This window comes from Anomaloglossus baeobatrachus, chromosome 6 (genome assembly GCF_048569485.1).
Source record: "Anomaloglossus baeobatrachus isolate aAnoBae1 chromosome 6, aAnoBae1.hap1, whole genome shotgun sequence".
NCBI classification, from domain to species: Eukaryota; Metazoa; Chordata; class Amphibia; order Anura; family Aromobatidae; genus Anomaloglossus; species Anomaloglossus baeobatrachus.
In genome coordinates this window covers 348,338,632-348,364,665 of record NC_134358.1, presented here as the reverse complement: position 1 = coordinate 348,364,665, position 26,034 = coordinate 348,338,632, and the positions used below count along the sequence as shown (strand labels likewise).

The following is a 26,034-nucleotide window of genomic DNA, read 5'->3' as shown; positions in this document are numbered from 1 at the left end:
TCCTGGACTTCAGCTGGAGGAGGGAGGTACTCTTTCCTCCCGTGGCGTCAGAAATGAGTTTGTCCACATGTTCGCCAAACAATCGGTATGGAAAAAAAGGGAAGGCCCGTGAGAGACTTCTTGGAGGCAGAGTCCACTCGCCATTGTCGAAGCCAGAGAGCTCTACGGATAGCTATGGCTATGGCATTTGAGGCGGTAAACGCTGCGCAGGTAGCAGCGTCCATGGAGGCCTGGATGAGGGACTCCGCCGCAGCGGCAATTTGAGCTGTTACCTCTGTGAAGGTATGAGTGAACTGGGATTCCTCAAGCGAAGTGTTAAGGGAGTCTGCCCAGGCCGAGATCGCCTTTGCGACCCACACAGAGGCAAAGGAGGGCGAGAGGAAGTAACCCGCAGCCTCAAAAGCAGAGCGGGCAAGGTGCTCCACCTGTCTGTCGGGTCCTTGATGGAAGAACCATCAGGTTAAGACAGGAGCGTCTTTGTGGTAAGGCGGGAGACTGGGGGCGGATCGGCCCAGCCCTTAGGGGCAGGTGAGGCAAAAGGGTACTCCATGAGTTTTCGGTTACCGAAGCGCCTGTCAGGCTTCTCCCTTTGCTTTGTGAGGATATCCTGAAACTCTGGGTGATCAGCGAAAACCTTTTGGGGTTTCCTTGCCCTCTTAAAGGAGTCCGCATGGTCAGTGGTAGTGGATGGGGGATCCTCGACATGCAGAGTTTGGTTGATTGCTGCTATAAGGGAGTCTATTGCAGTTTGATCACCTGGGGGTGATGAAATCAAGGAATCCTCCTGGTACAAACAGCATTCTCCCTCCTCCAGCTCTTCAGAAGCCATGGAGCATGTGGGAGAGCCTGCCTGTGTGCTCCCGAGGGAGAGCCCGCTGGAGACACCCGGCCGTGTGCCCTTTTCCTGATCCCTGCAACCGGTGAAGCATGTGCCTGGATTACCTCAGAAGGATCCTCCATAGGGGTATCCTCAGGCTGCGTTCCGTCCAGGGACCCAGAAGGATGTGGAGGACGACATTGATAGCCAGAACCAGGTTCTGTGACAGTTTTCCCATGGATTGGGACAGAAACTGTGCCCATTCCGGTGGGCTGGGGGCCCTAGGCTCTGAGCCGGTGGTGGCAGGGGGGTCTTGGGGGGCTATAGGGGCACAGGACTCACAGAGAGAAGAGGTGTGTTTACGTGGTAGCTCAGCGTGGCAAGCAGTGCAGGCTGATAATAGACTATGTGGGCCTTAGTACTCTTAGTGCCCTTAGATTTCTGCATATTCCTAATAGGAGTATGCCAGGAGAGGAAGCAATGCTCAGCAGAGCTACAATTGATAGCAAGCACCTCACAAGAATCAGCCGATGGCCCTGTCCTCAGAAAGGATTAAGCTCTATTAAGATCTTCGCATGCTTCCCTGGGGGGGCGGGGCTTATCGCGGCCGCGGGGGACGGGGCTTAGCGCTAAAAGAGCGGGAAGATGAGTCAGTGTGCCCCCCCTGCTGTGGGTAGTAAAAAACAGCGGGAAGGGAGCTTCTGAGTTTTCCTCCCTCTCCCTACAGTCAGCACACAGCATGGTGGTGGTGGTTATCAGTCGGCTTTTCTGCTAGAGCAAATAAACAGAGCAGATAATAAACAGCGTGCCATCCCCCCTGCCGCTGGGAAATTATCTGCAAGACTTTCTGCAAACAGCAGAACTTCCCCCTCCTCCAGCCAGCAGCTAGAGAAAGTTAACACTGTGTGTGCAGGATCCTTGCTCCTTGCACATAATAAATACTGTAAATGCCCTGGGAGCCTTCCCTGCAGCGTCTTTTATCCCTTTGTCTGGGAAACCAGTCAGGGGGGATCTCACTGCTTTCCAGGCAGTGAAAATATCAGAGTCAGCTTGCTGTGTCGGTGTCATATTCAACTCAGAGCCTGCAGAGAGGGGCTGAGGAATTGGGGCCATCTTCAACTCGGAGCCTCGGCGTAGTGTTGGGGCTCTATTGCATTGATCAATTCAGTAGCTAAATTTCTCTTGATTCATATGTTCATGGCAGTAATGCAGATTCCATTTTTCACATTTTCACTCTTACATATAGCTATTGGATTTTTCAAGTCAGTATTCACACAGCAGTTTCTGCTATTCCATGTATTCCCCTTACATTAGTCACTGGTATGCATACCTTATCTCCCCATAGTGATGTTTTTTTAGGTTTTTTGCACCCAGTTCAGACTTAGAATGGTGTTCCAAACGTTATTCCTTATTGTTAGTAGTTTTTCGTTTGTGAACCCTCCCCAACCACACCTATTGCCAATCCATATCATACGCATAAATAGCCTGGGTCTCAGCTTCCCATACACAGTAAGTTTTTTAACTGCATGAGAGGACACACACAAGCTAGGGACCCCAACGTAGAGAAATACTTTGGCGTAGTGTTGGGGCTCTATTGCATTGATCAATTCAGTAGCTAAATTTCTCTTGATTCATATGTTCATGGCAGTAATGCAGATTCCATTTTTCACATTTTCACTCTTACGTATAGCTATTGGATTTTTCAAGTCAGTATTCACACAGCAGTTTCTGCTATTCCATGTATTCCCCTTACATAGTCACTGGTGTGCATACCTTATCTCCCCAAATTGGGGGAAACAGGGATTATCTGGAGTGTTTGGTTGTTACCGGCAGTGGTCTTCTGGGTCCCTAGGGGGTAGGCCCTGCATCCTTGTGGGAATGCAGTACCTTGTAGCTCCCTGATGGCTTCAGTGGCACTACACAAACATTTTTGGATCAGTTCCTATTTATCCTGTGGTGATTGTTGAGCACTTACATCAGGGTTTCCATCTACATCTCCAAAATACATGATTCAGGTGAAACCTGCAATGCATCCATTCACTGATGAAGCAACAGAGTTTCTCTGGACTCCGTTTGGCATCTGTTCTGTGAGGTCTGCTTTTCAAAAGGTGAACAAAAAGTGTTGCTGACCGCACTCTTGTGCGTGTCTAAAATAACGAATAAATACATGACCACCATCAGACCACAGAACAGATGGAAGTTCTAAGTGACTGTCTGCCTCAGAGTGAATTTTTCCATTGGGAATTATGTCTTAAACACATTTTTTCAGAGATTTACACGTTATTCCCTATGTAAACGCTCAGCGTAGAGCATTGGATCAATATGAGCCGTGCCATACTGTGATCTTTTAGAGGCAGAATGAACAACTAAACAGCAGTTGAAGAATTGTCTTTATTTTTTTTTTACTCAATTTACCTTGTGGTATAGATGATTAGGCGGCTTTATACCTCCAGTCAGTACGATTACAGTGATACCCGGTTTGTATAGTTTTTAGTTTTGGCGACTATAACACTCAAAACGCTTTTTTACATAAGATTTTTTTGCATCGCCGGATTTTGAAGGCTATAGTTTTATTTATTTTTCTGCTGGCCAAGCCATGTGAGGGCTTGTTTTTGTGGGGTGAGTTGGAATTTTAATTGGTACAATTTTGGGGCACATAATATTTTTTGATTGCTTTATATTCTACTTTTTGTGAGGCAGAATCAAGAAGAAACAGAAATTCAGGAATTTTTTTTTTTTTTTTTTACGTCTTTCACCGTGCCATAAGAGTGATCAGATAGCTTTATTCTTCAAGTCAGTACGATTACAGTGATACCACATTTATAAAGGTTTTTTTGTTTGTTTTTTTATGTTTTGCCTCTTACACAAACTATTTTATGGAAAGAAAAAAAAATTGTTTTTGCATCCCTGTATTCTGAGAGCTATAGTTTTTTTTTTAATGGCAGCTTGTTTTTTGCTGGGGAAGGTTACATTTTCAGCAGTACCATTTAGATCTGACTTTTTGATCGTGTTTTATTCCATTTTTTTGAGCAGCTGTAGTTTTTGCTACATATTTTTATTTTTTTACTGTAACTAGTGTAACAATTTTATAGCTTGGGTTGTTACGGACATGGCAATACCAAACATGTAGTTTTATTGGTTTACTTTTTTGTTACATAAATATACATAACGTATTTTTCGGATTATAAGACGCACTTTTCCTCACAAAAATTTGGGAGGAAAATGAGGGATGCGTCTTAAAATCCAAATATAGCTTTACCTGGGGGGTCCTTTCTGTGCGGTGATCGGGCAGCCGGATGCCTGTGGCTGCGTGCAAGTGGCCGGGTATCTGTGCTTGCATGCGGGTGGCAGCCGGGTACCTGTGGCTGCGTGCGGGCGGCAGCCGGGTACCTGTGGCTGCGTGCGGGCGGCAGCCGGGTGCCTGTGTGCGCGAGGCAGCCGCCTTCACACAGGCACCCGGCTGCCGCCCTCACACAGGCACCCGGCTGCCGCCCGCACACAGGCACCCGGCTGCCGCCCGCACACAGGCACCCGGCTGCCGCCCGCACACAGGCACCCGGCTGCCGCCCGCACACAGGCACCCGGCTGCCTCCCGCACACAGGCACCCGGCTGCCTCCCGCACACAGGCACCCGGCTGCCTCCCGCACACAGGCACCCGGCTGCCTCCCGCACACAGGCACAGGAACTCGACTGCCGCCCGCACGCAGTCACAGGTACCCGGCCGCTTGCACGCAGGGTGTGCGGGCCGCTTGCTTGCTGCCACTCTGTGCGTGCGGCTGTGCAGCAGGTTACCCAGTTTGTCTGCGGTCCCGGTTTCAAATGATGGCGCCGGGAGCGGGCGCGTGCGCAGATGGAGCTCTTGAATGAGAGCTCCATCTGCACACGTGCCTCTCCGGGAGTCAGCGCGTGCGCAGATAGAGCCCTTGGATGAGAGCTCCATCTGCGCATGCGCCGCTCCAGGCGCCATCATTTGAACCGGGACCGCGGACACTGGGACACTTACCGCTCCGGGCTGCTGCACGACTCGCCCTCCGCAGCTGCTGCCGCCACCACGGACGCCGCTGCTGTCGCCACCACCGACCCCACGGCTCCTGCCACCACGGACCTCACGGCTACTGCCACCACGGATGCCGCGGCACCTGCCACCACGGACCGCGCGCCACTGACCCGCCGCACCTGATAGCACAACCTCTGTCTCCTGTGACCCCACATCACCACCACTGCTGCCCCCTCCGGTAAGAGAACACCGGAGTATAAGACGGACCCCATTTTTATTTTTTTTACCCTTTTTTATGGCTAAATTTGGGGTGTGTCTTATAAAGCAAAAAATACGGTATTTATTGGAATATTTTGTGTGTCTGTTAACTTTCACCAATTTTTTTTTCTTTTAACTATTTTTAACTTTATTAATACTTTTTTACTTAGTCCCTTTATGTGACACTAAGTTTCAGTGATCTCATCACGGATTTAATCCACTGCAGTGGATTATAAGTGGCAGAGCTGCAGCAGTAGCTCTGCCACTTCGCCTCACACACCATGCATACAGCATGGTGTGTGAAGCTCTCTGTAGCTGGTTCGAACTGAGCCTGCGCCACTGACAGTGGCGCGGTGCATGCCAGAATAAGGTTACAGAAAATGGTGATTATGTATGTAGATGCATGTGTAGAAACCGGGAATATGGGGTACTCGGTTCCGGGCAGTGTACATCTTGGGAATGTCACGATGGTGGCCGTTACCCGGTTCCGTGCCCTGGGCCCTTTTTGTAATGGGGATATTTACAGGGGATTGGTGAATTAAGTTTATTCATGACGTCACTTGCGGTGTTGCGGCTAAGTGTGGGGAGCCGCCGCTGCTGAATGTCTCTACTGGGGCTGGTGATAATGCAGCTAGTATGGTAGTCCCTCCTTAAGTAGGGTATTGCCCCAACGGGTGTATGGTGCAGTGGGCATCTGAAGAAGGAGTCCAGACAGGTATTCAGTGCAACTGATTTACTCACTTCAGAAGTTAACTGGTTGCCCGAGGCAGACTTTTTTCGCCTCTAGGTCCCCTTCGTCCCAGTGCCAGTCTGGTTCTCTGGTACCTTGCTCCCCTGCACCTGTCTCTGGTAAGTGGGTCTCCATAATATGGAACACTGGGGGTCCCCGGTCTGTAGTTTGTACACTTCTGTCCGGCTGACGGTAGCGTGGACCCTGTGGTGTTGCAACAATTCTAAGTATAAGAAGGGCCCCACCCGTTGGGATCTCCCGGTATACAAGCTAGAGACATTTAAGGCAAAAAGAAAAAAAGGGTATACCATACAGGGATCACCAAATACTAAATAGTTTGATAAAATGACAAAAAACTTTGTTTTTTTTCGTTTTTTTTTGTTTTTCCCCCCATAATATTGAATCATTCTAACTTTGTACTGGCTACATAGCCTATTTTTGGGAGTTCTTAGGAGTGTTTATGTGACTGCCAGCGGGCATACAATATGAAGTATATACGTTTAAATAATATAGGTCTACACTCGTGTTTTGCCTAGCAAATTAGGAATATAGACCTGTTAGTGACTTCTTGATATACGTGTAGTAAAATCTAATAGAATCATATTGATATTATAAGGCAGATATGTATATCTATACTCTTCAAACTTTTGAACTGTAGTGTATGTGTCAATGGAAATTGGTGAATGTGCACATCACAACAGAATTAAACAAGACAAGGACCCATTCAACCCAAATATAATACAGCACTGATTGATCCATGCTGTATTAGTAAAAACCACCACCAGAGGTCACTGGCGTCCTGATGTTGAACCCTTGTAGAGCTCCACACATAAATAAAGCCTACCGGGGCGTGGCCTGGCAATGGAGGAGTGAGGATGCTGTGTGATCTCTCTCCCACGCTTGGACTGGCCAAAAAGAAGGGGACCATGGTGGACTCACCGGTGCCTCCCTCAGAAAGTATTACCAGGTTCCTGAGGAGCTCTACCGGACAGGGCCTGGCACAGATGGAGCTCAACATGGCGGCCGCTGAAGAATCTGCAGGGCCTTCCCTGCACCTTAGTTTCCAGAAAGAATGTCCCCAGGAGACACCGTTGGGAGACGGGAGCTCCCAGGAACAGAGTGGAGTGAACCGGGAGGCTGGAGTGCACACGAGACAGCAACATCAGGGTGCCCCCTCCTTACCTGAAATGGCGGCAGGCACACGTGGAGAGCGTGCTCCTCACCACAGCACAGAGATAAAAGGCATCGCAGACACAGAGGTTGGTGGTACAGAAAAGCAGGCAGAGGGTGAGAGGCATCAGGTTACCTTGCAGCTGCAGCAGGGATTTCTGAACGTTGCAACCCCCGTAGATATCTCTGTGAAGAGGCGGGACATTCAAATCCCCAGCTCCACTGACATTCCACTCTCACACGCCGCTGTATGTGCACTCCCTAGCTACCTGAACGCTGCTGAGCACTATGTGGAAGCTAAAGCTGGGACTCCTACACCTGCTCCTGATCATGCCTCAATGTCTCAAAGTAAACAGCACTACACACAATCAGAGATGGGGTCCCCCTCAGTCCATAGGTCGCTGTCACCCATACAAAGCAGTGCCCTGACAGTGGAGACTCCCTCCTCCCCAGAAAAAGGCTCGGTCCCTGCTGCGTTCAGACCATCACAGTCTGGTCAGGGGGATGGGAGTATACAGGAAGGAATGAAAGAGGACTGTGTGTGGGATGACCTCAAAGCCAGAATAAAGACTATTCCTACCAGAGAGGAAATGGAAAACTACATCTCCAGGTTAGAGGCCTCTTACAGAGCAGAATCGGCTTCCATTAGGGGAGAGGTACAGCAACTGTCGGAGCGGGTGACGGCGACCGAATCCTGCACTACCTCTATCTCACTACAGCTAAATACACAGGCACAGGCACTATCTACCCAAGCTCGACAGATAGAACATCTGACAGATTTGCTTGATGACCTTGAAAACAGAGGGAGGCGGAATAACATTAGAATACGCGGTATCCCAGAAACTCTCGCCCCCCAAGATCTAGATGAGTCACTGCGACATCTCTTTAATTCAATATTGGGCCTTCCACGGGCTCCCGTTTGGAATTAGATAGGGCACACAGATCTCTGGGCCCTAAACCAAATGTAGGATCTAATCCACGGGACATTATCTGTAAAGTCCATAAATACAAGATAAAGGAAGAAATCTTGAGAAAGGCACGACAGAAGGACCCCATCTTATTCAAGAACACGTCGATCCAATTGCTGCAGGACTTGTCTCGGCACACATTACAAAAACGCAGGGTTCTAAGGCCCCTATTGGATGCCCTGAGACAAAGGAACATCCTTTACTCATGGGGATTCCCATTTAAATTGCAAGTCCAACAAGGTGGTTCTTCACATATGCTGCAGTCTCCGAAAGATATACCGGCTTTCTGCGTGGCCCTTGGGATTCCTGTGGTGCACATCACTGCTTCCGATTGGCCACACGTTCATGGGATACCGGAGGTGGTGGCGGAGACTCCTGGGTCGCAGCGGGTCCGTAAGAGGGATCAGGGCCCACGGCGGCGGAGTGGAGCAAAGTCCGGAGCACCACCACCAAGTGGAGACTGAGAGTCCCTGGACTATCTTAAATAGGATACATTGATATGTGAAGAGAGGTGATGGTTATGCCATACAGGGTTCACTGGTTTATGCAGGAGTTTTCACGCACCAATATTTCTAATGTCAGCATTGATAATTCTGGTTTCATAATTCTGGTTTCATATCTTCATAGAGTTTATTGTGTTTAGGATAGTTGAGTTGGGTGCATTTAAGTCTACATATTCAGTTAAGTTGGGCCTGGGGCCGGTCCGGAGGGGAACACGTCTCCGTTGAAAGTTCACGTTCCCTTGGGGCTCTACACGCTGCAGGCAGGTGTAGTATATACTGGCCCCCAATAGTAAACTGTTAATTGTTACTCACTCTAAGGCGGGCTTTGCACGTTGCGACATCGCAAGCCGATGCTGCGATGTCGCACGCGATAGTCCCCGCCCCCGTCACAGGTACGATATCGTGTGATAGCTGGCGTAGCAAAAATTATCGCTACGCCAGCTTCACATGCACTCAACTGCCCTGTGGCCGTCGCTCTGGCCGGCGACCCGCCTCCTTCCTTAGGGGGCGGGTCGTGTGGAGTCATAGCGACGTCACACGGCAGGCGGCCAATAGCCGCGGAGGGGCGGAGTTGAGCAGGATGTAAACATCCCGCCCACCTCCTTCCTTCCGTAGCCGCCGGCGGCAAGTAAGGTGAAGTTCCTCGCTCCTGCGGCTTCATACACAGCGATGTGTGCTGCCGCAGGAACGAGGAACTACATCGTACCTGTCGCGGCATCGCAATTATGAAAAAGTCGGAGCCTGCAGCGATGATACGATAATGACGCTTTTGCGCTCGTTAATCGTATCATCTAGGCTTTACACACAACGATGTCAAAAGTGACGCCGGATGTGCGTCACTTTCGATTAGACCCCACCTACATTGCACGTGCGATGTTGCAACGTGCAAAGCCGCCCTAAGAGTATTTCGTATAGATAGGTTATTTGTATAACTAATTCTTTGTCTGGTACTGTGATTTTTCGACTCTATCTTATTCTTTTCTCTCCTCTATTCCTGACCCTTTCTTAACCTCCCCCCTTCGCCACCCCCCCTTTTTTTTTTTTTTTCTCTTCTTTCTTCCTCTCTTTCCCTTCTTTCTGTTCTTTTCTGCCCTCTATACTAAAGTTTCGTTCTCACGTAATCTAACTGTCTTAAAACTCACTCCCTTCCCTCTGACTCTGCGTGAAATCCCCAACTTCCCTAGTGGTTTTTTTGGGGTTTTTTTTCTCTCCCTTACAGATGTGTTGTACTGAACCAAGATGCCACAACTTAAATTGAGCTCACTGAATGTCCGAGGTTTTAACACCACTCAGAAGAGGTTGCACATATTATATGAGATGCATAAACAAAGAACTCAGATTATATTCCTACAAGAAACCCACTTTAAAACCGGACATGTACCCGACATTCGTAATAGATACTATACACACTGGTTCCACAGCACGAATAGTGAATCGAGATCTAAGGGAGTCTCAATAGTTCTACACAAAAACCTGATACATTCAGTTATAGATTCCAAATTAGACGAGGCAGGTAGATATGTGATACTAAAAATTAAGATATGCTCAACAGTGTATACGATCGCAGGCTGGTACGGCCCTAATTGTAATCAGACTAAACGCTTGTTGCTCTTTCCTAAAGGCTCTGTCAGATTTTGCGGAGGGGCAAGTGTTGGTGGGCGGTGACTTTAATCTTACACTAAATCCGGTGGCGGACGTGTCGACTGGGAGGAATGCCATACCTCTGAGACACTTGACGGCCCTGAAGCGTGAGTTGCATAACCTTCATCTGGTGGACGTATGGAGAATTATGCATCCCCAGGAAAGGGACTATACCTGACAGACCCGACACCCGACCCCTACCATTGGGAATGTGGTCTGGTCTGATCATGCCCCGGTCTTTCTAGATGTCTCTCCCCCAGACTACCCAAACCGAACGTGGAGATTAAACGACTCCCTGTTGAGAGATGAGGGGTGCATCTCGGAGGTAAAAGAGTCTATGGAATTTTTTGTGTCCTCACATGCAGCTGACTCTACGCCCTTGCCTCTTCAATGGGAGGCTTTTAAATGCGTCATCCGAGGAATTCTAATTAAGCATGGGGCACTTGATTAAAAAGGAAAAAAACAGCGGAAATTGCTCTGCTCCTAAAGGAAATTTCCATGTTGGAAACCTCCCATAAATCCAACCCCTCCCCAGAAACGTTGGCTAAGCTCTTTACAACCAGGGAAGCTCTGCGGAATTTGCTGGACAGCAGACTACTAAAGTTCAAAACCCAATTTAAAAGGGTGTTGTATAGACACTCTGACAAATGTGGCCGTCCGCTCTCACGCCTTCTTCACCCTCGGGATCAGGCTTTATATATCCCTAAACTGAAGTCCCAGAAGAATACCGATACATACGACCCCACTAAAATTCTAGGTATTTTCAAGGAGTATTACACAGATCTATATAATATACAGGGGAAATACTCGGATATGGTTCCACAGGACCTCCAAAAACGCATAGATGACTACGTCACTGAAACCCCTCTTCCAGTGTTAGACATGGGGACCATAACACGGTTAGATGACAGGTTTGGGGAAGATGAAATAGCAGCAGCAATAGGGAACTCCCCAAACGGAAAAAGTCCGGGTCCAGACGGATTTTCGCCTGCCTGCTATAAATTATTCAAAAGCCAAATTACCCCTTTTATGACGAAAGTCTATAATTCGGTATCGGACACATCCCCTTTTGCTCCTCAATCACTGGAAGCCCACATTGCAGTACTGCCAAAACCCGGGAAAGATCGGTCGGTGGTTTCTAACTACCATAGACGTAAAAATCTTTGCTAAAGTTCTGGCAAATAGACTATCCCCCCTTTTACCGTCCTTAATCCACACGGACCAGGTTGGGTTTGTACAGGGAAGGGAGGCCCGAGACAATGTAAACAAGACGATACATTTAATTGCAAGAGCCACGACTCAATCGCTACCCTTGGGGCTCTTGTCAATAGACGCAGAAAAGGTGTTTGACCGTGTGCATTGGGGGTTCATGAGATAAGCACTAAGTCAGATAGGGTTAGGCCCGAATTTTCTTGGCAAGGTCATGGCACTGTACTCCAGACCATCAGCTCGGGTCAGGGCTAACTGTGCCATGTCTGGCCCGGTAGCAATCAAAAATGGCACCCGACAGGGTTGCCCCCTATCTCCTCTTCTTTATGTCCTAGTAATAGAGCACCTTGCGGTGGCAATTAGGGGGAACCCCAATGTACATGGTCTGAGCCTTGGGCACAAGGAATATAAAACAGCTATGTACGCGGATGACCTTCTGCTGTACACCTCCCAACCTTTGGTCTCATTCCCCTCGTTAAAAGAATTCGAACGGTTTAGTAACTTGAGTAATTTCAAAATAAACTACTCCAAAACGGAGGCATTAAATATATCCCTGAACCCGGCTGAGGTTACAATCCTAAAAAGTAAATTCCCCTTTCGATGGCAAAACACATCAATCAAGTACCTCGGAGTTTCGGTCCCTTCCAAGTTAAGCCTGCTGTACTCTTTGAATTACCAGAACCTCAAATAAAACTCTCAAAGACCTGGAGACCTATGATAGGAAACCTCTCTCGTGGTTTGGTCGGATAAATTCTTTTAAAATGGACATCCTCCCGAGGTTCCTTTATATTTTTCAGACAGTCCCCATAAATCCTCCTTCGGCCTTCTTTAAGACCCTGAGGTCCGCACTGATCCGTTTTGTTTGGAAAGGAGGTAAGCCTCGAATTAGCTACAAGACACTGGTCCGATCTAAGCAGAGGGGAGGAGCTGGGTTGCCGGACTTACAGGCCTATCATAGAGCTTCCCTGGTTGCCCGCTTGATTGATTGGCGATATCACAAAGAGACCAAACAGTGGGTGGAGTTGGAACAAACTTTTTCCCAGGTCCCTCTTAGAGGACTCCCATGGATTCAGAAAGGACAGGGAGGCGGTAAAGAAACAGATAGACCCAAATGGGATTCTGTTCAGGGCGACTTTGGAATCTTGGGAGGACATAAAATGCAAGGGCAGCCTGTCGGGTAGTCCCACCCCATTGGCTCTCCTGTTCGATAATCCAGGCTTCCCTCCGGGATGCAACACAGACAGGTTTCTCGGATGGGAGAGGGGGTTGGACATCAGATTGGGGCAGATCTTACAAGGTAAACACCTGCCTCCTTTCGCAGAAATACAGGCCACATTCACAGACCTTCACTTGAACTGGTTTGAATATGTGCAGCTACACTTTTGTGCGGTCATGGCTCAGGGGGGGGACTTCCCCCAGATCCGACTACGTCCACGCCGTTTGGACGTTTATTTTTTCAGTCTTCGCCGCCCACACACTCGATCTCACTCATATATCGTTTGATTATTGAGGCCCGCGGTTTGGAGGACCCTGGGTATATCCGAATGTGGGAAACCGAACTTGGTCTCAGTTTTTCGGAAGAGGAAAAGCGGAAGGCCTTCCTGTTCTCTCACAAAATTTCAGTAGCTTGTAGTGCTCAGGAAAAGAGCTACAAGCCGTTAGCGAGATGGTACCAGTGTCCTGCCACATTAAACAGAGTCTTTCCATCAGTCTCGGAATGCTGTTGGCGATGCGGAATGGACAAAGGCACGCTGACCCATATTTGGTGGGCATGTCAGAAATTGTCAAACTTCTGGTCTCAGGTGTTTCAAGTGTATAATCAAATGTCTGGTGAGAACATCACCCCCTCAATTAAAATAGCACTTCTGTCAATTCTACCCGGCTCGGTAAGACAGCAAAAGAGGAGCCTTCTACGATTTTGCTTGATAGCAGCCAGAGCGGTCATTCCTAGGCACTGGAGAGCCACAGAGGCCCCCACTGTCGGGGAATGGCAGGCAGAGCTGTCACATATTTGTCACATGGAGGAACTTTCACCAATGGTGATGGGAAGTAACGAAAAATTTATTAAGGTCTGGCAACCCTGGGTGTTGTTCAAGGAGTCCTCGGACTTCCAAGCCTTGTTTCGGTAACAGCACATACCCACACACTCTCCTTACCTTCCGCTCCAACCCTTTGTCCAATCCCTCTTGGTCTCTTATTTTCCTCTGTCCTTCTCCCCCCCTCTTTTCTTCTGTTTTTATTACTCTTGGAATACTTATTTTTCTTTGTTGTTTGAAGTCTAGTTAGCCATATCTTGAGGAGATTCAGGTTAGGTTGGAAAATATCAAACCGACCCCGAGGCTTCCCTTAAGTAATATGAGGTTTTGCGATAGGATATCGAGATAAACCGCTGCGACCGGCATATTCAGTCATCGGGTCGATAATATAAGAAGGATGTGGCTAATGCATTATTCAGTTTTTTATTCATACTCTTTGTTGCTTTCCTTATGTAATCATATTTTGATGAAATTTTTTTTTCAAAAAAAACAGATTTATCATAAATAAAGCCTAGCAAGACTGATTTCTATAAATCATAGATCAATCATCTACAGGTTATAATACATAAGATATAGTCACCTATAATGGGGAAAGGCCATCAGTGTGTGATGGTGTGGAGGAGCAGGTCCCATGGTCTTGCGCACTCGACGTGCGTTTCAGCAAACAATGCCATCATCAAGGGGTGTGGCCATGGGGTTGAGAGGGAAGGTTTAAATACTCATTATATCCAATCAACATGTGAACACCAGTGGTGACACGCACGTGGTCATGGCTTCACTCCGATGCCTGGCAGGCCGCCACGTTACTGATCAGATGATCCAGTTCATTACATGACCTGGAAAGCATCTGACCCGTATTATTCCACAGGATGAAAAAGTAAGAAAGTTATATGATTAGTAAAATAAAAATAACAGACGTCACAGGAAGCTTTCTTCCGTCCGGTTTCCACTGTGGACACCGAACATGGGCGTTCCTTTCACCTCCAGGATTCCTCATGATACGCGCATGGTGGGCAGTTCTGTGGCTCCTGGATGCCTTCTTAAGGCCTGTACATGTGCACTATTTTTATCTGTCCCCCGACGAAGCACATCTCAAGCGAAACACGTGTTGGGACGCCGGTCCCCACGTGTTATATCCCAGGTTGTTATCCAGGTTGGTGAGTAATCCTGACATTATTATATCTACACATGGTGGTATGCATAAATGTGTGCTTTATACTTACTCTGATGCAGCTACTCATCATCTTTAGGTGGTTATCTATAATCCCTTTAGGATCAATTGGAGTAGGAAAATTGGCCTCTCCTCTCTCTGGGACACATGTGGTTCTTCCTTTCCCTTCAGCACAGCTCCCCCTCTGGTTTGTTCACTACACTACGTGTATGTATTTATTGTTATGCCTTACAGCCTTTTTGTCTAATAAATTATACTTATTCTAATATCGTTTGTTTGGGCATTCTACTGATTCCTTAGCAAATATAAAGACTCTATTATCTTTAGTCAAAAAGACCTACAAACATGGCTGAGTTACACCAGTTCTGTCAGGCGGAATGGGCCCAAATTCCTACCAACTATTGTGAGAAGCTTGTGGAAGAAGATCCAAAACATTTGACCCAAGTCATACAGTTCAAGCGCAATGGTACCAAATACTAATGAAATGTAGGTAAACTTTTGACTTTGCAGAAAGTAATAAAAACACTTTAAAATATTCTTTCTTGGCATGTGGCAAAAATAAATAATTTTAGTATATAAATATATTTAGTATATTATCATATACAGTATTTCGATAAAGCTTAAATACTTTTTATTGTTCAATATACCTAATTCAATTGTTGGTTCCATAACTGTTTCTCTGGACACAATATTGGTATCTGTTCCAGGCTTGGCTCAATGTACCGTATTTTTCACTTTATAAGATGCACTTTTGTTGAAAGTAGGGGGTGCGTCTTATAAACCGAACATGGTGGGGGTGTGTGCACACAGACATATAATATATATATATATATATATATATATATATATATATATATATATATATATATATATATATATATATATATATATATATATATATATATATATATATATATATATATATATATATATATATATATATATATATATATATATATATATATATATATATATATACATACACACACACACATATATATATATGATATCACTCTGCCGTGCATGACCGGCAGCAAGAACCAGGAAGTGGAGGAAGCAGGAGCTCAACCCCACGGAGGGAGGCACAGGGATTACAGCACTGTGAAGGTAAGGAAAGAGTGTTTTATTTTATTATGGGCAGTAGTATGGGGGCCATATATAACAGGGGAGATGTGCCATCTATAGTAGCCATGGGCAGCAGTATGGGGGCCATATCAAAAGGGAGGAGTGCCATCTATAGTGGCCATGGGTAGCAGTATGGGGGCCATATCAAACACAGGGGAGGTGTGCCATCTATAGGGGCCATGGGCAGCACAGGGGGACGTGTCCCAGCACAAGAGGGCTATATTCAATATAAGGGGGCCATATGCAGATTAAGGGGGGCTAATTTTAGGATGGGGGGGGCCATGGGGGATATATACCCTATATGATTTGTTAGACGGACACTGGCATTATAAGATGGACCCCATTTAACATTATTAAAAAAAATCTCTTTTCCTTTACCAAATTTGGGGGTGCGTCTTATAATCAGGTGCGTCTTATAAAGCGAAAAATACAGTACTTAGGGTGTATAATTGAAACTAAAACAATTGTAAAAATAAAAACCAATTACTATAATGGTAGCATTAATTTAATAAAAACTTTTAGAGACCAGTGCTAAAATAGGACATAAGGAAGAATTTAGTCTTACCTGGTAGTGAAGAATTCATACAATTCCAAAATTCAGTCTAAAAATAAAGCAAAATGTAAAAAATAGTGTATAAACTAATTATTTCAACTGAAATCAATTGAAATTACGTACTTAAAATTCAAGTAAAAAATACTCAGCTTTTAAGTTAAAGAGAAACCGTTAATTATTTGATAAATTAAAGGGAACCTGTCAGCAGAAATTTCGCCGAAAACCTAAAAGATTCCCCCTCTGCAGCTCTGTATGGGCTGCTTCCAGGGATGACGTCCCTTTTGTCACGTGATAATATTTTGGTATAAGAGAGAAACCGAATGCACAGCTCAACACAATAGAAAAACTGGGTGCTGCAGCCTGCATGAAAATCAGGAATGGAGAGAAAGCAGAAAGCTCATGCATACCCGGCGCGCAGCCCAATCATATACAATAGTCAGTGACTGGCTCATATGCTAGTATAAACATACAAATTGTCTCTCCAGTAAAGGAGACAAACTCTAGCACAGCGCCACCTATTGGAAGTAGCGATCCTAAAAGTCACAAGTGGATTTTCCACAATCCTTTGCAATATGACTCAGGATATATAAGCCAGATCAGAATCCCAATTTGCAGACACGGTGTTTCGGGGTGCTTGCCCCTCGTCAGTGCAAAGTATGGGGGTGTCTGATCTGGCTCATGAGAAAGCTATGTGGGGACCACGGGGGAACACTATTCTCCTTAAGGAGACTTTGCAAGCCAGTCTGGCTGCCAGGTAAGGGGACTTATAGCTGCAATGCCCCTCTGGGAAATATTCAAATTGTCTCTCCAGTAAAGGAGACAAACTCTAGCACAGCGCCACCTATTGGAAGTAGCGATCCTAAAAGTCACAAGTGGATTTTCCACAATCCTTTGCAATATGACTCAGGATATATAAGCCAGATCAGAATCCCAATTTGCAGACACGGTGTTTCGGGGTGCTTGCCCCTCGTCAGTGCAAAGTATGGGGGTGTCTGATCTGGCTCATGAGAAAGCTATGTGGGGACCACGGGGGAACACTATTCTCCTTAAGGAGACTTTGCAAGCCAGTCTGGCTGCCAGGTAAGGGGACTTATAGCTGCAATGCCCCTCTGGGAAATATTCAAATTGTCTCTCCAGTAAAGGAGACAAACTCTAGCACAGCGCCACCTATTGGAAGTAGCGATCCTAAAAGTCACAAGTGGATTTTCCACAATCCTTTGCAATATGACTCAGGATATATAAGCCAGATCAGAATCCCAATTTGCAGACACGGTGTTTCGGGGTGCTTGCCCCTCGTCAGTGCAAAGTATGGGGGTGTCTGATCTGGCTCATGAGAAAGCTATGTGGGGACCACGGGGGAACACTATTCTCCTTAAGGAGACTTTGCAAGCCAGTCTGGCTGCCAGGTAAGGGGACTTATAGCTGCAATGCCCCTCTGGGAAATATTCAAATTGTCTCTCCAGTAAAGGAGACAAACTCTAGCACAGCGCCACCTATTGGAAGTAGCGATCCTAAAAGTCACAAGTGGATTTTCCACAATCCTTTGCAATATGACTCAGGATATATAAGCCAGATCAGAATCCCAATTTGCAGACACGGTGTTTCGGGGTGCTTGCCCCTCGTCAGTGCAAAGTATGGGGGTGTCTGATCTGGCTCATGAGAAAGCTATGTGGGGACCACGGGGGAACACTATTCTCCTTAAGGAGACTTTGCAAGCCAGTCTGGCTGCCAGGTAAGGGGACTTATAGCTGCAATGCCCCTCTGGGAAATATTCAAATTGTCTCTCCAGTAAAGGAGACAAACTCTAGCACAGCGCCACCTATTGGAAGTAGCGATCCTAAAAGTCACAAGTGGATTTTCCACAATCCTTTGCAATATGACTCAGGATATATAAGCCAGATCAGAATCCCAATTTGCAGACACGGTGTTTCGGGGTGCTTGCCCCTCGTCAGTGCAAAGTATGGGGGTGTCTGATCTGGCTCATGAGAAAGCTATGTGGGGACCACGGGGGAACACTATTCTCCTTAAGGAGACTTTGCAAGCCAGTCTGGCTGCCAGGTAAGGGGACTTATAACTGCAATGCCCCTCTGGGAAATATTCAAATTGTCTCTCCAGTAAAGGAGACAAACTCTAGCACAGCGCCACCTATTGGAAGTAGCGATCCTAAAAGTCACAAGTGGATTTTCCACAATCCTTTGCAATATGACTCAGGATATATAAGCCAGATCAGAATCCCAATTTGCAGACACGGTGTTTCGGGGTGCTTGCCCCTCGTCAGTGCAAAGTATGGGGGTGTCTGATCTGGCTCATGAGAAAGCTATGTGGGGACCACGGGGGAACACTATTCTCCTTAAGGAGACTTTGCAAGCCAGTCTGGCTGCCAGGTAAGGGGACTTATAGCTGCAATGCCCCTCTGGGAAATATTCAAATTGTCTCTCCAGTAAAGGAGACAAACTCTAGCACAGCGCCACCTATTGGAAGTAGCGATCCTAAAAGTCACAAGTGGATTTTCCACAATCCTTTGCAATATGACTCAGGATATATAAGCCAGATCAGAATCCCAATTTGCAGACACGGTGTTTCGGGGTGCTTGCCCCTCGTCAGTGCAAAGTATGGGGGTGTCTGATCTGGCTCATGAGAAAGCTATGTGGGGACCACGGGGGAACACTATTCTCCTTAAGGAGACTTTGCAAGCCAGTCTGGCTGCCAGGTAAGGGGACTTATAGCTGCAATGCCCCTCTGGGAAATATTCAAATTGTCTCTCCAGTAAAGGAGACAAACTCTAGCACAGCGCCACCTATTGGAAGTAGCGATCCTAAAAATCACAAGTGGATTTTCCACAATCCTTTGCAATATGACTCAGGATATATAAGCCAGATCAGAATCCCAATTTGCAGACACGGTGTTTCGGGGTGCTTGCCCCTCGTCAGTGCAAAGTATGGGGGTGTCTGATCTGGCTCATGAGAAAGCTATGTGGGGACCACGGGGGAACACTATTCTCCTTAAGGAGACTTTGCAAGCCAGTCTGGCTGCCAGGTAAGGGGACTTATAGCTGCAATGCCCCTCTGGGAAATATTCAAATTGTCTCTCCAGTAAAGGAGACAAACTCTAGCACAGCGCCACCTATTGGAAGTAGCGATCCTAAAAGTCACAAGTGGATTTTCCACAATCCTTTGCAATATGACTCAGGATATATAAGCCAGATCAGAATCCCAATTTGCAGACACGGTGTTTCGGGGTGCTTGCCCCTCGTCAGTGCAAAGTATGGGGGTGTCTGATCTGGCTCATGAGAAAGCTATGTGGGGACCACGGGGGAACACTATTCTCCTTAAGGAGACTTTGCAAGCCAGTCTGGCTGCCAGGTAAGGGGACTTATAGCTGCAATGCCCCTCTGGGAAATATTCAAATTGTCTCTCCAGTAAAGGAGACAAACTCTAGCACAGCGCCACCTATTGGAAGTAGCGATCCTAAAAATCACAAGTGGATTTTCCACAATCCTTTGCAATATGACTCAGGATATATAAGCCAGATCAGAATCCCAATTTGCAGACACGGTGTTTCGGGGTGCTTGCCCCTCGTCAGTGCAAAGTATGGGGGTGTCTGATCTGGCTCATGAGAAAGCTATGTGGGGACCACGGGGGAACACTATTCTCCTTAAGGAGACTTTGCAAGCCAGTCTGGCTGCCAGGTAAGGGGACTTATAGCTGCAATGCCCCTCTGGGAAATATTCAAATTGTCTCTCCAGTAAAGGAGACAAACTCTAGCACAGCGCCACCTATTGGAAGTAGCGATCCTAAAAGTCACAAGTGGATTTTCCACAATCCTTTGCAATATGACTCAGGATATATAAGCCAGATCAGAATCCCAATTTGCAGACACGGTGTTTCGGGGTGCTTGCCCCTCGTCAGTGCAAAGTATGGGGGTGTCTGATCTGGCTCATGAGAAAGCTATGTGGGGACCACGGGGGAACACTATTCTCCTTAAGGAGACTTTGCAAGCCAGTCTGGCTGCCAGGTAAGGGGACTTATAGCTGCAATGCCCCTCTGGGAAATATTCAAATTGTCTCTCCAGTAAAGGAGACAAACTCTAGCACAGCGCCACCTATTGGAAGTAGCGATCCTAAAAGTCACAAGTGGATTTTCCACAATCCTTTGCAATATGACTCAGGATATATAAGCCAGATCAGAATCCCAATTTGCAGACACGGTGTTTCGGGGTGCTTGCCCCTCGTCAGTGCAAAGTATGGGGGTGTCTGATCTGGCTCATGAGAAAGCTATGTGGGGACCACGGGGGAACACTATTCTCCTTAAGGAGACTTTGCAAGCCAGTCTGGCTGCCAGGTAAGGGGACTTATAGCTGCAATGCCCCTCTGGGAAATATTCAAATTGTCTCTCCAGTAAAGGAGACAAACTCTAGCACAGCGCCACCTATTGGAAGTAGCGATCCTAAAAGTCACAAGTGGATTTTCCACAATCCTTTGCAATATGACTCAGGATATATAAGCCAGATCAGAATCCCAATTTGCAGACACGGTGTTTCGGGGTGCTTGCCCCTCGTCAGTGCAAAGTATGGGGGTGTCTGATCTGGCTCATGAGAAAGCTATGTGGGGACCACGGGGGAACACTATTCTCCTTAAGGAGACTTTGCAAGCCAGTCTGGCTGCCAGGTAAGGGGACTTATAGCTGCAATGCCCCTCTGGGAAATATTCAAATTGTCTCTCCAGTAAAGGAGACAAACTCTAGCACAGCGCCACCTATTGGAAGTAGCGATCCTAAAAGTCACAAGTGGATTTTCCACAATCCTTTGCAATATGACTCAGGATATATAAGCCAGATCAGAATCCCAATTTGCAGACACGGTGTTTCGGGGTGCTTGCCCCTCGTCAGTGCAAAGTATGGGGGTGTCTGATCTGGCTCATGAGAAAGCTATGTGGGGACCACGGGGGAACACTATTCTCCTTAAGGAGACTTTGCAAGCCAGTCTGGCTGCCAGGTAAGGGGACTTATAGCTGCAATGCCCCTCTGGGAAATATTCAAATTGTCTCTCCAGTAAAGGAGACAAACTCTAGCACAGCGCCACCTATTGGAAGTAGCGATCCTAAAAGTCACAAGTGGATTTTCCACAATCCTTTGCAATATGACTCAGGATATATAAGCCAGATCAGAATCCCAATTTGCAGACACGGTGTTTCGGGGTGCTTGCCCCTCGTCAGTGCAAAGTATGGGGGTGTCTGATCTGGCTCATGAGAAAGCTATGTGGGGACCACGGGGGAACACTATTCTCCTTAAGGAGACTTTGCAAGCCAGTCTGGCTGCCAGGTAAGGGGACTTATAGCTGCAATGCCCCTCTGGGAAATATTCAAATTGTCTCTCCAGTAAAGGAGACAAACTCTAGCACAGCGCCACCTATTGGAAGTAGCGATCCTAAAAGTCACAAGTGGATTTTCCACAATCCTTTGCAATATGACTCAGGATATATAAGCCAGATCAGAATCCCAATTTGCAGACACGGTGTTTCGGGGTGCTTGCCCCTCGTCAGTGCAAAGTATGGGGGTGTCTGATCTGGCTCATGAGAAAGCTATGTGGGGACTACGGGGGAACACTATTCTCCTTAAGGAGACTTTGCAAGCCAGTCTGGCTGCATAGTTTTATTAGGTCCAAAAACACACACTACACAAAAACATGATAAAACCAATTAAAATTGTGCAGAATAGCACAGGTAAAGACACGTTTCCTCTGGTATCAGGTGGACATTGCCATATAAGAAGTCAGTATGGAACCTCCATATATATCAATGACAATTACACAACTCATGAATTCAGTATACAACAGGTGGATGACAACAGTATATATACCCCAAACAATTTTGATACATACATATCAAAGACACAACATGTGCAAGTAATACATCACATGGTAATGAAGTGTAAAAGATCATATAAATAAGGCTATGAATGATAAGCCGTTGGAGGGGTATCAATGATGTCCCAAATGTTCTATTAGATATACCTTATCAGGGTCAGCCAATAAGACCTGATAGTGACATAGGAAGATCATAAATAGATATCACCTAGTATATTCAATCAAAGTATACTGCCCATAATGTGGAACATGTAGAAACGAGTCATGGTAACACCAGGGGGAGCGTGACCAGCCCCACGCGTATCGCTGCGGACAGCTTCATCAGGGGAGGGTGTGGAATGGACCATGTGCAAGGGTATATAAAAGAGCCTTAATTATCTAATTACAAACAAGTGGTGGAAGATGAACACATCATTAGTAGTTACCAAGGGCACTACACATGTGTGAGATAAACATACCATTGGTGGTTACTCTAAGTGTTGGACGTAACGGAGTAAATCTACCATTATTGGTTACCATAGACGCTGTAAGCGCACGGAGCTGGGCGCTGCCATGACCGGATATGACGTCATATCCGGAATCCCGACATCCTAGGGCTACATTGATACGGCCAATACAGAAAAACAAATAGTAATCGCCCGGTGGGCGTAGTAAGAGGTATAGGGATCCAGTACATCATAGATACATATAGCAAGACGCGTTACAAATAATGTACAAAGACCTAATAGTCACCGCAGCCGGAAGTGACATCATATGCACCTCTAAGCAATCTCAGAGTCTTGCGCATGCCTACTGAGGATCCCTGAAGGGCATCCCCAGCACAGTATATACCGTGCATCCATCATGGGACCTTCAAGGCAGGAAACCAATTAATTTAAAACAAATGCCCAAGGGCGATAATACCTGCACGAATATATTGTGATAGGTCTTGAATCCCACCCATATCCACAGGGACCCCCATGTACCCATACACATTATCGAATAAATGTGTGGTACCGCCTACTCAATACGGCCACCAGTTAGTACCACAAAGTTGTGGATTTATTATACATGTTATTCCCAAGTGATAGATCATGCAGAGTAGATGTGCGCCGGCCTATGCAAACTTGTTCCTTGGGTGGTGGGAGGAGACCAGTGTTTACCCCTCCCACCTCTACAAGGAACATGTTTTGCATTGGCGTAGGTACATAGACGACCTGTTCTTTCTCTGGAATGGCACTGAGGAAACTTGCCAGGAATTTTTGAGTTCTCTCAATACCAACTCCCACAACATTTTTTTAACCTCAAGTTTGTCATTCTCAACAGCAACCTTTTTGGATCTGAATGTCACCATGGAAGAGGGTCGTTTGTCCACCAGCCTCTTTCGGAAACCCACGGCTACCAATAGCCTCCTTCGATTTGACAGTTTCCATCCTTTTCACACAAGAAGAGGGGTACCGGTGGGCCAATTCCTAAGAGTGCGGCGCAATTGTACGTCTGATGGAGAATTCCATCATCAAGCTCATGACCTGACGAAGCGTCTTAAGAATAGAGGGTATCCGAGAGGAGTCATTTCCATGGCCTTCCAACGAGCCAAACAGGACACTCAACGTGACCTATTAACCCACAAGAAGCCACATGGGGATCAACCACTCCGACTGATTACAGACTTTAATAGTCATTGGAATCAGGTAAGACATCCTGCCGGACCATTGGAGGGTCCTTACAACTGATACCCAGGTGGCACCCCTCGTGAGTGATGTACCTCTGCTTACTGCCAGAAGGGCTCCTCGTCTGAGAGACATGCTAACCAGAAGCCATTTTAGGAGACCCACAACAAAATTGAACAGAGGACAGACCATCAAAGGATCCTATCCGTGTATTGGCCGTACCAATGTAGCCCTAGGATGTCGGGATTCCAGATATGACGTCATATCCGGTCATGGCAGCGCCCAGCTCCGTGCGCTTACAGCGTCTATGGTAACCAATAATGGTAGATTTACTCCGTTACGTCCAACACTTAGAGTAACCACCAATGGTATGTTTATCTCACACATGTGTAGTGCCCTTGGTAACTACTAATGATGTGTTCATCTTCCACCACTTGTTTGTAATTAGATAATTAAGGCTCTTTTATATACCCTTGCACATGGTCCATTCCACACCCTCCCCTGATGAAGCTGTCCGCAGCGATACGCGTGGGGCTGGTCACGCTCCCCCTGGTGTTACCATGACTCGTTTCTACATGTTCCACATTATGGGCAGTATACTTTGATTGAATATACTAGGTGATATCTATTTATGATCTTCCTATGTCACTATCAGGTCTTATTGGCTGACCCTGATAAGGTATATCTAATAGAACATTTGGGACATCATTGATACCCCTCCAACGGCTTATCATTCATAGCCTTATTTATATGATCTTTTACACTTCATTACCATGTGATGTATTACTTGCACATGTTGTGTCTTTGATATGTATGTATCAAAATTGTTTGGGGTATATATACTGTTGTCATCCACCTGTTGTATACTGAATTCATGAGTTGTGTAATTGTCATTGATATATATGGAGGTTCCATACTGACTTCTTATATGGCAATGTCCACCTGATACCAGAGGGAACGTGTCTTTACCTGTGCTATTCTGCACAATTTTAATTGGTTTTATCATGTTTTTGTGTAGTGTGTGTTTTTGGACCTAATAAAACTATGTTTATACTAGCATATGAGCCAGTCACTGACTATTGTATATGATTGTGATAATATTTTGAGCACACCCCTATCACGTGACAAAAGGGACGTCATCCCTGGAAGCAGCCCATACAGTCTAGCACTACCCTGAGCACAGTGTGTCTGACCGCTGGTGAGGTTTGCGCGCTCACGAGATTATGGGCGGGTACTTGCTGATCACAATCACAGCCCCGCCCATAATCACTTGCCTGCGCACACGTCACCAGCGGTCACACTGCTCAGTCCCGTGAGACTGGCACTGGGCATGCGCGGGGATGGCTGGAGCAGTGGGCGGTGCATCAGCTATGAAAAGGAGCGATGGGGGCGGCATACAGGACCAGGGGGCAAAATAACGGACGACAGAGAGCCCGCCCCCATGTCACATTTACACTATCTGAATACAAAAAAAGGTACCACTTTATAAAGCCTTTATTTTGGTCTCACATGGGGCACAATAATAACAGGGACCTTTCTAGAATGCAGCCCAGGAGCTGCAGAGGGGGAATCTTTTAGGTTTTGGGCGAAATTTCTGCTGACAGGTTCCCTTTAATAGTACACATCAAAATAAGCAATTTTGCAATATATTGTAAGGTGGTATATTAATAGACAGGTCCTAGATCTGAGAGGTATATGTCAAGATGACAAAGCCTTGATTATGTAAAAACTGGAAAAGCAGGTTCCAGCTTGTACGGTAAACTGCTGAGAGGGGTTTTAAAATGAACCCAGTTTTTGGGTCTAGGATTTAGAAATGACCAAAGAGCTGGGTGGGACTAGCTATTCCCTTACTGGCTGTGAACAAGAGGTGAAAAGACCTATTGGTGATAGTCTCTCTGGCAGGACCTGTGAGTGAGTGAGTGACTTTAATCTGTTATGTTGAGCCCGAACTGACATTACTATGCTTGACCCATGAAATCTTTTTGATTTGTTATACCTTTTATGCTAAGTAAAGGTTTTTTTGTGATGGCCCTGTTTACACAAGGGGGATGCAGCATGCTGCAAACAATTCACATCTCTTATGTGGTTATAAAAATTATGATCAGCTGACAAAAGTTTAATACAATATTAAAGCTTTCAATGGACATTTATTTAAAATCTAATAAGCTAATAGGTTACCATTGATGATGGACAAAATTCCGGAGCCTTCTGCAATAAATGTCTTTGATGTGATTCACTTTTTGATGACAAAATCTGCACAGAAAAAGTAGCACAATAAGCAACAGGTAGATGATAATAAAAATATGTATTCATTTATATAGCGCTATTAATTCCACAGCACATTA

The 26,034-nt window shown here is 46.3% G+C and overlaps 1 protein-coding gene across 12 annotated transcripts in view; it reads right to left on the bottom strand.

The window, feature by feature from the left end:
* Positions 1 to 26,034, bottom strand: part of RECK (reversion inducing cysteine rich protein with kazal motifs) — a 1,668,523-nt gene that overhangs the window by 1,548,132 nt on the left and 94,357 nt on the right. For all 12 annotated transcript variants that reach the window (XR_012724346.1, XR_012724347.1, XM_075314993.1 and 9 more), the window contains exons 3-4: positions 25,868 to 25,942; positions 16,192 to 16,228 (exon numbers count right to left, since the gene is read on the bottom strand). Coding sequence is in view for 10 of the 12 variants with exons in the window: in XM_075314993.1 (XP_075171108.1) it covers positions 16,192 to 16,228; positions 25,868 to 25,942 (112 nt within the window). In the remaining 2 variants the exon portion in view is untranslated. The remainder of the gene's footprint in view (positions 1 to 16,191; positions 16,229 to 25,867; positions 25,943 to 26,034) is intronic.